The sequence below is a fragment of the Triticum aestivum genome, chromosome 6A, assembly GCF_018294505.1.
Source record: "Triticum aestivum cultivar Chinese Spring chromosome 6A, IWGSC CS RefSeq v2.1, whole genome shotgun sequence".
In the NCBI taxonomy this organism is placed as follows: domain Eukaryota; kingdom Viridiplantae; phylum Streptophyta; class Magnoliopsida; order Poales; family Poaceae; genus Triticum; species Triticum aestivum.
Window position 1 is genome coordinate 601,972,321 of NC_057809.1, and position 14,278 is coordinate 601,986,598.

Here is a 14,278-nt window from a genome sequence, read left to right on the forward strand (position 1 = left end):
GTCATCGGATGAACCACGATGTCGAGGATTCGATCAAACCCTGTATACAATTCCCTTTGTCAATCGGTACGTTACTTGCCCAAGACTCGATCGTCGGTATCCCAATACCTTGTTCAGTCTCGTTACCGGCCAGTCACTTTACTCGTACCGTAATGCATGATCTCGTGGCCAACACTTTGGTCACCTTGAGCTCATTATGATGATGCATTACCGAGTGGGCCCAGAGATACCTCTCCGTCATACGGAGTGACAAATCCCAGTCTCGATCCGTGTCAACCCAACAGCTACTTTCGGAGATACCTGTAATGCACCTTTATAGTCACCCAGTTACGTTGTGACGTTTGATACACCCAAGGCACTCCTACGGTATCCGGGAGTTACACGATCTCATGGTCTAAGGAAGAGATACTTGACATTGGCAAAGCTCTAGCAAACGAACTAAACGACATTTGTGCTATGCTTAGGATTGGGTCTTGTCCATCACATCATTCTCCTAATGATGTGATCCCGTTATCAACGACATCCAATGTCCATAGCCAGGAAATCATGACTATCTGTTGATCACAACGAGCTAGTCAACTAGAGGCTCACTAGGGACATATTGAGGTCTATGTATTCACACGTGTATTACGATTTCCGGATAATGCAGTTATAGCATGAATAAAAGACAATTATCATGAACAATGAAATATAATAATACTTTTATTATTGCCTCTAGGGCATATTTCCAACAGTCTCCCACTTGCACTAGAGTCACCAATCTAGTTACATTGTGATGAATCGAACACCCATAGAGTTCTGGTGTTGATCATGTTTAGCTCGCGAGAGAGGTTTAGTCAACGGATCTGCGACATTCAGATCCGTATGTACTTTGCAAATTTCTATGTCTCCATCTTGAACATTTTCACGGATGGAGTTGAAACGACGCTTGATGTGCCTGGTCTTCTTGTGAAACCTGGGCTCCTTGGCAAGGGCAATAGCTCCAGTGTTGTCACAGAAGAGTTTGATTGGCCCGACGCATTGGGTATGACTCCTAGGTCGGTGATGAACTCCTTCACCCAAATCGCTTCATGCGCTGCCTCCGAGGCTGCCATGTACTCCGCTTCACACGTAGATCCCGCCACGACGCTCTGCTTGCAGCTGCACCAGCTTACTGCTCCACCATTCAACATATACACGTATCCGGTTTGTGACTTAGAGTCATCCGGATCTGAGTCGAAGCTAGCGTCGACGTAACCCTTTACGACAAGCTCTTCGTCTCCTCCATAAACGAGAAACATGTCCTTTGTCCTTTTCAGGTACTTTAGGATATTCTTGACTGCTGTCCAGTGTTCCTTGCCGGGATTACTTTGGTATCTAGCTACCAAACTCACGGCAAGGTTTACATCAGGTCTGGTACACAGCATGGCATACATAATAGATCATATGGCTGAAGCATAGGGGATGACACTCATCTCTTCTTTATCTTTTGCCGTGGTCGGTGACTGAGCCGAGCTCAATCTCACACCTTGTAACATAGGCAAGAACCCCTTCTTGGACTGATCCATTTTGAACCTCTTCAAAATCTTATCAAGGTATGTGCTTTGTGAAAGACCTATGAGGCGTCTCGATCTATCTCTATAAATCTTGATGCCTAATATGTAAGCAGCTTCTCCAAGGTCCTTCATTGAAATACACTTATTCAAGTAGGCCTTAATGCTGTCCAGAAATTCTATATTATTTCCCATCAAGAGTATGTCATCTACATATAATATGAGAAATGCTACAGAGCTCCCACTCACTTTCTTGTAAACGCAGGCTTCTCCATAAGTCTGCACAAACCCAAACGCTTTGATCATCTCATCAAAGCGAATATTCCAACTCCGAGATGCTTGCACCAGCCCATAAATGGATCGCTGGAGCTTGCATACTTTGTTAGCGTTCTTAGGATCGACAAAACCTTCCGGCTGCATCATATACAGTTCTTCCTTAAGATGCCCGTTAAGGAATGCTGTTTTGACGTCCATCTGCCATATCTCATAATCATAGTATGCGGCAATTGCTAACATGATTCGGACGGACTTTAGCTTCGCTACGGGAGAGAATGTCTCGTCATAGTCAATCCCTTGAACCTGTCGATAACCCTTAGCGACAAGTCGAGCTTTATAGATGGTGACATTACCATCCGCGTCTGTCTTCTTCTTAAAGATCCATTTGTTTTCTATTGCTCGCCGATCATCGGGCAAGTCTGTCAAAGTCCATACTTTGTTTTCATACATGAATTCTATCTCGGATTTCATGGCTTCAAGCCATTTGTTGGAATCTGGGCCCGCCATCGCTTCTTCATAGTTCGAAGGTTCACCGTTGTCTAACAACATGATTTCCAGGACGGGGTTGCCGTACCACTCTGGTGCGGAACGTGTCCTTGTGGACCTACGAAGTTCAGTAGCAACTTGATCCGAAGTACCTTGATCATCATCATTGGTTTCCTCTTCAGTTGGTGTGGGCATCACAGGAACATTTCCCTGAGCTGCACCACTTTCCCGTTCGAGAGGTAGTACTTCATCGAGTTCTACTTTCCTCCCACTTACTTCTTTCGAGAGAAACTCTTTTTCCAGAAAGCATCCGTTCTTGGCAACAAAGATTTTGCCCTCGGATCTTAAGTAGAAGGTATACCCGACAGTTTCCTTAGGGTATCCTATGAAGACGCATTTTTCCGACTTGGGTTCGAGCTTTTCAGGTTGAAGTTTCTTGACATAAGCATCGCATCCCCAAACTTTTAGAAACGACAGCTTAGGTTTCTTCCCAAACCATAATTCATACGGTGTCGTCTCAACGGATTTAGACGGTGCCCTATTTAAAGTGAATGTAGCTGTCTCTAGAGCGTATCCCCAAAATGATAGCGGTAAATCAGTAAGAGACATCATAGACCGCACCATATCCAATAGAGTGCGATTACGACGTTCGGACACACCGTTTTGCTGAGGTGTTCCAGGCGGCGTGAGTTGTGAAACGATTCCACATTTCCTTAAGTGTGTGCCAAATTCGTGACTTAAATATTCTCTTCCACGATCTGATCGTAGGCACTTTATCTTTCGGTCACGTTGATTCTCCACCTCATTCTGAAATTCCTTGAACTTTTCAAAGGTCTCAGACTTGTGTTTCATTAAGTAGACATACCCATATCTACTTAAGTCATCAGTGAGAGTGAGAACATAACGATATCCTCCGCGAGCCTCAACGCTCATTGGACCGCACACATCGGTATGTATGATTTCCAATAAGTTGGTTGCTCGCTCCATTGTTCCGGAGAACGGAGTCTTGGTCATCTTGCCCATGAGGCATGGTTCGCATGTGTCAAACGATTCATAATCAAGAGACTCTAAAAGTCCATCGGCATGGAGCTTCTTCATGCGCTTGACACCAATGTGACCAAGGCGGTAGTGCCACAAGTATGTGGGACTATCGTTATCAACTTTACATCTTTTGGCATCTACACTATGAACATGTGTAATATTACGCTCGAGATTCATTAAGAATAAACCATTGACCATCGGAGCATGACCATAAAACATATCTCTCATATAAACCGAACAACCATTATTCTCAGACTTAAATGAGTAGCCATATCGTATTAAACGAGATCCAGATACAATGTTCATGCTCAAACTTGGCACTAAATAACAATTATTAAGGTTCAAAACTAATCCCGTAGGTAAATGTAGAGGCAGCGTGCCGACGGCGATCACATCGACTCTGGAACCATTCCCGACGCGCATCGTCACCTCGTCCTTCGCCAGTCTCCGTTTATTCCGCAGCTCCTGCTGTGAGTTACAAATATGAGCAACGGCACCGGTATCAAATACCCAGGAGTTACTACGAGTACTGGTAAGGTACACATCAATTACATGTATATCAAATATACCTTTGGTTTTGCCGGCCTTCTTATCTGCTAAGTATTTGGGGCAGTTCCGCTTCCAGTGACCCTTCCCCTTGCAATAAAAGCACTCAGTCTCAGGCTTAGGTCCATTCTTTGACTTCTTCCCGGTAACTGGCTTACCAGGCGCGGCAACCTCCTTGCCGTCCTTCTTGAAGTTCTTCTTACCCTTGCCCTTCTTGAACTTAGTGGTCTTATTGACCATCAACACTTGATGTTCTTTCTTGATTTCAGCCTCTGCTGACTTCAGCATCGAGAACACTTCAGGAATGGTCTTTTCCATCCCCTGCATGTTGTAGTTCATCACAAAGCTCTTGTAGCTTGGTGGGAGCGACTGGAGGATTCTGTCAATGACTGCCTCATCTGGGAGGTTAATGTTCAGCTGGGTCATACGGTTGTGCAACCCAGACATCTTCAGGATGTGCTTACTGACAGAACTGTTTTCCTCCATCTTACAACTGTAGAACTTGTCGGAGACATCATATCTCTCGACCCGGGCATGAGCTTGGAAAACTAGTTTCAGCTCTTCGAACATCTCATATGCTCCGTGATGCTCAAAACGCTTTTGGAGCCCCGGTTCTAAGCTGTAAAGCATGCCGCACTGAACGAGGGAGTAATCATCAGCGCGAGTTTACCAAGCATTCATAATGTCTTGGTTCTCTGGGACGGGAGCGTCACCTAGCGGTCCTTCTAGGACATATTGTTTCCTGGCAGCTATGAGGATGATCCTCAGGTTCCGGACCCAGTCCGTATAGTTGCTGCCATCATCTTTCAGCTTGGTTTTCTCTAGGAACGCGTTGAAGTTCATGTTGACATGAGCGTTGGCCATTTGATCTACAAGACATATTTGCAAAGGTTTTAGACTAAGTTCATGATAATTAAGTTCTAATCAAATTATGAACTCCCACTCAGATTAGACATCCCTTTAGTCATCTAAGTGTTACACGATCCGAGTCGACTAGGCCGTGTCCGATCATCACGTGAGACGGACTAGTCATCGTCGGTGAACATTCTCATGTTGATCGTATCTTCCATACGACTCGTGTTCGACCTTTCGGTCTCCGTGTTCCGAGGCCATGTCTGCACATGCTAGGCTCGTCAAGTTAACCCTAAGTGTTTTCGCTGTGTAAAACTGTCTTACACCCGTTGTATGTGAACGTAAGAATCCATCACACCCGATCATCACGTGGTGCTTAGAAGCGACGAACTGTAGCAACGGTGCACAGTTAGGGGAGAACACTTCTTGAAATTTTTGTAAGGGATCATCTTATTTACTACCGTCGTCCCAAGTAAACAAGATGCATAAACATAATAAACATCACATGCAATTATATAGTTGTGACATGATATGGCCAATATCATATAGCTCCATTGATCTTCATCTTCGGGGCTCCATGATCATCTTGTCACCGGCTTGACACCATGATCTCCATCATCATGATCTCCATCATCGTGTCTTCATGAAGTTGTCACGCCAACGACTACTTCTACTTCTATGGCTAACGCGTTTAGCAATAAAGTAAAGTGAGTTACATGGCGTTCTTCAATGACACGCAGGTCATACAAAAAATAAAGACAACTCCTATGGCTCCTGCCGGTTGTCATACTCATCGACATGCAAGTCGTGAATCCTATTACAAAGAACATGATCTCATACATCACAATTCATCATTCATCACAACTTCTGGCCATATCACATCACATGATCAATCGCTGCAAAAACAAGTTAGACGTCCTCTAATTGTTGTTGCATCTTTTACGTGGCTGCAATTGGGTTCTAGCAAGAACGTTTACTTACCTACGAATAACCACAACGTGATTTTGTCAACTTCTATTTACCCTTCATAAGGGCCCTTCTCATCGAATCCGCTCCAACTAAAGTGGGAGAGACAGACACCCGCCAGCCACCTTATGCAACTAGTGCATGTCAGTCGGTGGAACCGGTCTCACGTAAGCGTACGTGTAAGGTTGGTCCGGGCCGCTTCATCCCACAATACCGCCGAAGCAAGAAAAGACTAGTAGAGGCAAGTAAGATGACAAAATCCACGCCCACAACAAAATTGTGTTCTACTCGTGCAAAGAGAACTACGCATAGACCTAGCTCATGATGCCACTGTTGGGGAACGTTGCAGAAAATTAAAATTTTTCCTACGGTTTCACCAAGATCCATCTATGAGTTCATCTAAGCAACGAGTCAAGGGAGAGAGTTTGCATCTACATACCACTTGTAGATCACGAGCAGAAGCTAGCCAAGGGGATGGTGATGATGGAATCGTACTCGAACGTGATTCGGATCACCGATGTCCAAGTGCTGAACGGACAGCACCTCCGCGTTCAACACACGTACGGGACGGGAGACGTCTCCTCCTTCTTGATCCAGCAAGGGGGAAGGAGAGGTTGAGGAAGATTGCTCCAACGGCAGCACGACGGCGTGGTGTAGTTGGTGCAGCAGTACTCCGACAGGGCTTCGCCAAGCATATACGGAGGAGGAGAGGTGTTGGGGAGGGGAGGGGCTGCGCCTTCGCTTGTGTTCAGCTCCCATGCGCCTCCCCACTATATATAGGGGTGGAGGGGCTGGTTTCTTGCCCTCCAAGTCCATTGGGGCGTTGGCCAAGGTGGGAGGAAAGAAATCCCATCATTTCCTTCCCCACCGATTGTTATCCCCCCTTTTTAGGGATCTTGATCTTATCCCTTCGGGATATGATCTTATTCCTTCTAAGGGGGGATCTTGGTGCGCCTTGACCAGGGGTGTGGGGCCTTTCCCCCACTACTCACGTTCATGTGGGTCCCCCCATGCAGGTGGGCCCCACTCCGGAACCTTCTAGAACCTTCCCGGTACAATACCGAAAAATCCCGAACATTTTCCGGTGGCCAAAATAGGACTTCCCATATATAAATCTTTACCTCCGGACCATTCCGGAACTCCTCGTGACGTCCGGGATCTCATCCGGGACTCCGAACAACATTCGGTAACCACATACAAACTTCCTTTATAACCCTAGCGTCATCGAACCTTAAGTGTGTAGACCCTACGGGTTCGGGAGACATGTAGACATGACCGAGACGTTCTCCAGTCAATAACCAACAGCGGGATCTGGATACCCATGTTGGCTCCCACACGCTTCTCGATGTTGTCATCGGATGAACCACGATGTCGAGGATTCGATCAAACCCTGTATACAATTCCCTTTGTCAATCGGTACGTTACTTGCCCGAGACTCGATCGTCGGTATCCCAATACCTTGTTCAGTCTCGTTACCGGCCAGTCACTTTACTCGTACCGTAATGCATGATCTCGTGGCCAACACTTTGGTCACCTTGAGCTCATTATGATGATGCATTACCGAGTGGGCCCAGAGATACCTCTCCGTCATACGGAGTGACAAATCCCAGTCTCGATCCGTGTCAACCCAACAGCTACTTTCGGAGATACCTGTAATGCACCTTTATAGTCACCCAGTTACGTTGTGACGTTTGATACACCCAAGGCACTCCTACGGTATCCGGGAGTTACACGATCTCATGGTCTAAGGAAGAGATACTTGACATTGGCAAAGCTCTAGCAAACGAACTAAACGACCTTTGTGCTATGCTTAGGATTGGGTCTTGTCCATCACATCATTCTCCTAATGATGTGATCCCGTTATCAACGACATCCAATGTCCATAGCCAGGAAATCATGACTATCTGTTGATCACAACGAGCTAGTCAACTAGAGGCTCACTAGGGACATATTGAGGTCTATGTATTCACACGTGTATTACGATTTCCGGATAATACAGTTATAGCATGAATAAAAGACAATTATCATGAACAATGAAATATAATAATACTTTTATTATTGCCTCTAGGGCATATTTCCAACACTAAGTGTATAATTTTGGCACACTCACAAATATACTTTTCTCTTTTAATTACTAGCTTCAAACTTAACCGATTTTTACTAGTTTTGGCAACTTTTTTAAACAGTAGTGGCAAATTTAGAAGTTGATGTTGTATGTTGCTACTTCCAACAAGAAGGCGTGAAGGCTTGTGTGAATACATCGAAATCACAAGATACTTGCTCATACAACACTATCATGTGTTTCTATCTTACATTATCTGTGCGGATAATTTTGTACACTGTCAATTTTACATTATTTGTGTGGGTAATTTTGTACGAACCGAGATGGCAATTTCATTTGAGAAACCATGACAATGCTGTGATGAACCAAGTTCTGTATAATGTTTGAAAACCAATGTATATAAACAAACTTTTGGCTAGGTTGAACTATAGGGGGCTCATCCAATGGTAATTTCAATTTTTTTTGCCATGGTTTTATTTATCTGTCAGCAACTTGCGTTTTAAAATCACCTTGTTCAATCGTGTATTTCTCTTTTTGCTGTTAGTTCTATTTGGTAGCTCAACTCATAGCATATCATAGTGACAACTTTAGTACTCCCTCCGATCATATAGAGGCTGCATCAATTAGTTCAGATCGGAGGGAGTATATAATGTGACCTGGGCAAGTTTGTACGCTGTGCCATTTTGCTGGCACATACCTAAATTTCTGTTTTGCTACATTTTTATGAGACATGGCAATTCTAAATGGTGTAGAATGTGATGACTTTGGGTCAGGTGATGGGATCTCTTTATTTCTTTATGGTGGCAATTTTTGATTTCACCAAAAGAATTACTTAGAAATTAACAAAAAATGGACACTTTTTTTCAGTCAAGGGTTAGTAGTACTCCCTCCGTATAAAGAAATATATGAGCATTTAGATCACTAAAATAATTTTTTTAAGGAGGGGTAGTTTTTTTCCAGCCGGCGAGCGCCAATGGACCACGGCCCGCGCGAGCCGCGTGAACGTCATAGCCGCATAAAGCCCAGGCCCAAGGCAGCACACGGGGAGGAGGGAGGGATAAGCCACGTCTCCCAGCCCCTCAAAAAAACAAAAAAGCCACGTCTCCCAAATTGCCGCACTAAAAAAAAACCCGAACCCTAGCACGGCGCCATACGCCGCCAGCGGCAGCCATGGCGACTGACGCCGACCTCGACATGGCCGCCCCCGCCTCTCTCGACGCCCCCGCCTCTTCCGCCGCCCGCTTCCACCCCAAGGTAAGGGGCAAGGCGAAGGCGAAGCTGAAGCCGAAGACGAAGCCCAAGCCCAAGTCCGGACAAGAGGGTGGCGTGGATGCGATGGAGACGGACAGGGTGAGTGCCGGCGAGAGCGCGGATCTTGAGGACGAGGACTTCGTGGTGCGGGAGATGGACGTGTATTTCACGCCCAAGCCCTTCGACAAGGACACCAAGCTCTACATCGCGCAGTACCCGCTGAGGCCATGCTGGCGCCCTTACGAGCTCGGTGAAGTGTGCAAGGAGGTTCGCGTGAGGCCAGAGAGCTCAGAGGTTGAAGTGGATCTGGAGATCGATACAGAGAGTGACAACTACGACCCGGAGGTTTCTGCATCTTTGGGGCTGACAGAGCAGACGCTGTGTTCATCGGAGGCAGCAGCTGATGTGGCCGGTTATGCCGCCGGGGTTCTTCGAGGTGGCTTGGTTCATCTGAATCATCTTGATGCAGTTCTGCAGCTGCGACCATCAATGGCGCATCTCATTTCCGGTGCATCACGTACCACGAGGCAGCCTTTACAAGAGGTAGAAACAAATGGACTGGCGGTTCCATCAGTTAAGGGAGATGATTCAGAATCTGATCGATGGATTTCTCTCACTTACGAACCAGCTGGGAGTGATGTTGCAAGCAGGTACTATGCTGAGATGATGGCAATCGAGGGCAGGCCCATGGATTTCACAATGAGCACAAAATATTATGCAATGTCATTGTGTCCTGGAGGGCCGACAGGCAGCAAGCATATTAACAGATGCGAGGTGTTACGGGAGATGCGTTCACTGCCACTGGAAGTGCGCTTCAAGAAATGGTTTACTGAGGTGTCACAGGTGAATCGGTTTGATGCTCTGATGCATCTTGCTCCAGACTGTTCGGAGGAAGACCTTCTGAAAATTCTTCCAGTGTACGCAGATTTGGTGCGTGGTTTATGGGTCTGCAAAAGCTCTTTGCTGTATGATGATGGGCTTGCTTCCAAAAGGGATAAAGTTCTGCTCGGATTTACAAAAGGGGAGTCCATATCAGTGAAATATCTAGAGAGACTGATTAGAGATGAGCAAACGAGGAACATGATATTGAACCCACTGGGTAAAAGAAGGGAGAAGCTTCAAGATTACAAGTTTATTGTACCAGCAGATTCATCATTCATAAGACGTTATTCCCATATAGTCAAGGAGCAGGAAAATGCTTGGTCAGTCCGCCTAAGAGCCTGAAGAAATGGCTTACTAATAGAAGCTATGTTACACTATCCTAAGAGCGGCTACTTTTTTATCTTGTCATATTAGATTCTTAGTGCAGTGGTCCTAGATTGCAACCCGAGGTCATCCTGTTGCTACTTGTTGTAGTCATTTTCCAACAGTAAGAAGTAGGTTCTCTTCAGAAATGAGTAGCGTGTGCTCTTTGGGTGGGTGGACGGTATTCTTGCAGATATATTGCAATTTATGTTGGATACAGCTTGCAACCTTATTTCCTTCAATAATTTATATTTGCCCTTCTATTTGTGCTATACTACTTTACGAAACAATTGATTACCTCTGATTAGACTCTGATTTATGGTATTTGTGTGTGGTTAGGCCGGGCAGATTACACACACATATACCAAGTAAAAATGGAAGGTCAAAAGAAAGCAAATTAAGGCATTGCTATTTGTTGGCGCCCTTTATTACTACTCTGCTTTGAACCCAGAGTTCAAATCCAGACATTGCACATAGGAAGACAGGACTTAATATTTGACAACACTGTTGTGATGGTATAGTGTTAGTGATTCATGTAAGGAAGATCTATTATGGGGTATAATTACCCTTGTGTTAGAGAGCACTCTCTGGCTCTCTGCTAACTCGGGAGTTTTAATCCAGGCATTGCAATAGAACTATTGGCTGATTACACAAAAGAAGACATGACTTAATATTTCACAGCACTGTTGTGATAGTATATTGTTAGTTATGTAAGGAAGATCTTTTATGGTGTATCCCTTTGTTCTACAGAGCACTCTCTGCTTTTTATTATTTTACTTTATGAAAAGAAAAATATGCAAGTACCTTCCCAATCAAAGAGTTTGGCTGTCGGATTTTACATATTGACCGTAGGGAACTTGCATGAGTTTAAAACTTATAAACTCTTCAATTTGAATGGTTCATCTACTGAAGCAATCTGTTTGGAGTAGTCTGAGCACTGCCTGTAGCATGATATCACGACCGCTTCCACAGCAGGGGTTTCGTGCGGCACAGGTAATCTTCCTCTCCTTCCTCCTCTACTGTCTCTAGCCGTCCTCTCCCTCCAGATCTCACTTTAGCTCTTATGTGCAAGAGTTTGCACCATGAATGAAAGCCGAGTAGATTCTCATTTCATTGCTGTATGCACATGAGCAATGAATCATCTTGGAAGAATTTCTACCGCCTATGTAATTTGCTTGATATGTGTATGTCTGAGCATCGTCATCAGTCCTAATATAGCTCATTATTTGTACTTTATTTTTGGTCCATGATGACTGTATGTTCGCAATGAAACAAAGGACTGGAATTGACAATTTCCTGGTTTAGTAGTCATTAGATTATTCTTTGGTTTCTGTTTGCCGGATCTTCTGTTGCTATGCTCAGTTCTCTGAAAGTTCCTCTTGTGAAGTGTATCAAAGTGGTTGTGACTGTAGTACTTCTAGGCTATATGTTGAGTAACCTGGCAGACAAGAACATTTGGCTGTACTGCATTGTCTCTGTGTGCATGTTGTCTGTCAATTTTTTGTGGTATGAAGCATATACGCACGATGTATGTCCTGATTTTCTGTATGCTCTTTGTTCTTCAGAGTTTATACTTAAATCAGTCTTGATTAAATCGATAAAAAGCAAGTTATCCTCGTAAATCTCCTGATCAATAGAGAAGCACTTCAATCTATGTAGTTTATTTTGTATATACCTCAATTGTACTTGTGATTAAGTTTATCAATGTTAAAAATAATTTCCGGCCATCAAAAGGAGATTTGCCAGATGCAAAATAAATTGTTCTTCAGAGATATGCTTGATTGAATTGAGCAAGATAAGGTCCACAGTTGCATTGTTCTTCACATGCAAACTAAATTGTTGTTGAGAGATAGACTAGATTGAATTGTCGGATCTGCTTGAAAGAATCTAGTTTTAGCTAACTTTTCATACATGGTCTGATAATTGCCTACTATTTTTAGATTCTTAATTATGTCACTGTAATTGCTCAACAAGCTTGCCAGTTGTGAGTTTGTCCCACCTAATGGAGTTTCTGTGTGTGTTATGCAGCCTGGAAGTAATCCTGATGCTGCTAAATGCAGTTGTGTTTGGCTTCCTTCTGCATCGAAGGTTAATCATTGCTTTCAGGTCAGCCTATGGCATGATGTGGTTTCTGTTGGAAAATAATTGTTTCTGCAATTAAGGTTAGGTTGTCATTTGTTAGCTGAAAGTAACTAATTTAGTTTCTTGTGTTATCTTTAGCCATTCCTTATCATTTTATCTGGTTCTGCAGGATTGCAGATCATAGAGGTACAATTTGGTCATATTTTTCGACGCGAGTACCTCACCTAGATGCCATGCTAATGCAGTTTGACAAGAGTCGTAATAAAACTAATGGATAATGGTGTTTCTTACTCCTTGGCCTCATCATTGTGAGGACAAGAGCCTAACTGGACATGCGTTTGAGCAGCTGTATCACAGAACTTCACAAGAGGTACTCAGATTCATCTCCTCGACACACCATAAGCCAGTTGTTTCTCTTCAGGACTTTGGCGCCTGATCCACTTTGAGAACGGTGAGTGATTCAGCGGTGGAACCTGCAACAGGGTATTGCCTTACAAGAAGGGAGAGTACAGTGGGAAATATGTGGAACGTTTCATGAGGGGGATTGAGCTTCACGAGTTGAACGAGGCCATAACAGCGGTCAATAGTCTAGTTCAAGGGATGTGGTGAAACTGAAGCTCTTGGACACTTGCAGCATTTCGTCCATGAGGCCTGATGGCCATGCTGGTCCTTGCAGGGTGTTCCATACATTTGCACAGGGCAGCAACAAGGATTGCTCATCGGTTCAGAATGATTGCCTGCATTGGTGCGTGCCCATCGACGCCCGGAATGATCTGATCATGAAGTTGGTTCTGAACTGATGAAACCTGTAGATGTGTAGTATGTTGCGCTCCTTGCAGGTCACAAGATACTGGTTGGGTTCAGACACTAGACCCAGCGAGTTAAGAGTTCAACAGTGTTGAGTGTTGACCCTGTTTGTTGTATCCAGCACCACCACGGTCTCCCACCTTATGTATGTACGCCAAACCGTTTGACTACACTCGTTACACGTAGTGTAGCCAAGCCAAATCGTTTGACTACACTAAGTGTATGAGTCGCTCCAAACCTCCAAATGGTTGGTTTGGAGCGACTTCAGACCAATCAAATTGTAGTTGCGCCAGACCGTTTAACTACATTCGTACATTTGACGTAGCCATATTTTTTGGCCACGTGGGTATGAGCAAAGTTAGTACAAAGTTGAGTCACTTATTTTGGGACAAAGGGAGTACTATTTATGTATCAAGTTTGGTTTAGTAGAAGGGAGCTACGAAATTATATCTCTGCGTCAGCTCGTATCATCACGAGCAGTGAACTGAGCCGGAGGAAACAAGGCATGGAGTTTTTGGACGGGCACGAGGCCGGTCGGTCATGGAATGGAAGCAACAGGCAGGAAGCTAGGCCGATATATCAGCTGATAGAAATAGAAGTAGCCGTGTACCCTGCTGCAGGGATCGAGCATTCGAGCGGGACCAGGCGCGCATGCAGCGCGCCAACTTCAATTCCATTCCTGCTCCTCCGCTCCGCCGCAGACCGATCCACGTCCGTCCGGGACGACGATGGGGTCGCTGTCTGTCGAGGAAGCATTATTGATCGATGGTGTTGGAGGGTGGCTCACCTACCTGCCGGCTACCGTCGTTCTGTTGTTCCGTGTGACGCCGAGACCGGCCACCGGGCCACGAATTAGCGGTGCTTATTACTTTGGTCCCTAGCTTGTGAATTAGCTGCTCCTGCTCGTGGTCGTGCCGCCGCTGCAGTGATGTTCTTGCCTTGGCCGCCGGCAGCGATTCTGTTGGCTGGCCGTTTGTGCCTGAAGATGCATGGAACTACGCATGTGACGCCGACGACACTGACGGAGACCGATCGGGCTCAGCACCCCGTGACCCCATTGCTAATTGCTGGCACTACTTGCAGGTAGGAGTACGTACGATCAATCTACAAGGCTGGCTGATCTTGCTTCTTC

General features: G+C 45.1%; 1 protein-coding gene and 1 long non-coding RNA gene across 2 annotated transcripts; both read left to right on the top strand.

The window, feature by feature from the left end:
* Positions 1-8,863: 8,863 nt before the first annotated feature.
* LOC123128905 (DNA-directed RNA polymerase III subunit RPC5) lies at positions 8,864-10,518 on the top strand. Its single transcript, XM_044549020.1, has one exon. The coding sequence runs from the start codon at positions 8,932-8,934 to the stop codon at positions 10,234-10,236; it is 1,305 nt and encodes a 434-aa protein (XP_044404955.1). The 5' UTR covers positions 8,864-8,931; the 3' UTR covers positions 10,237-10,518.
* Positions 10,519-12,445: 1,927 nt separating this feature from the next.
* Positions 12,446-13,461, top strand: LOC123131285 (uncharacterized). Its single transcript, XR_006464133.1, has 2 exons — positions 12,446-12,709; positions 12,822-13,461. It is a non-coding gene; the product is annotated as an uncharacterized lncRNA (long non-coding RNA).
* The last annotated feature ends 817 nt before the right edge of the window (positions 13,462-14,278 follow it).

Coding starts and splice junctions, on each gene's coding strand:
- LOC123128905 (XM_044549020.1), top strand. CDS start 8,932: ATGGCGACTGACGCCGACCTCGACATGGCCGCCCCCGCCTCTCTCGAC.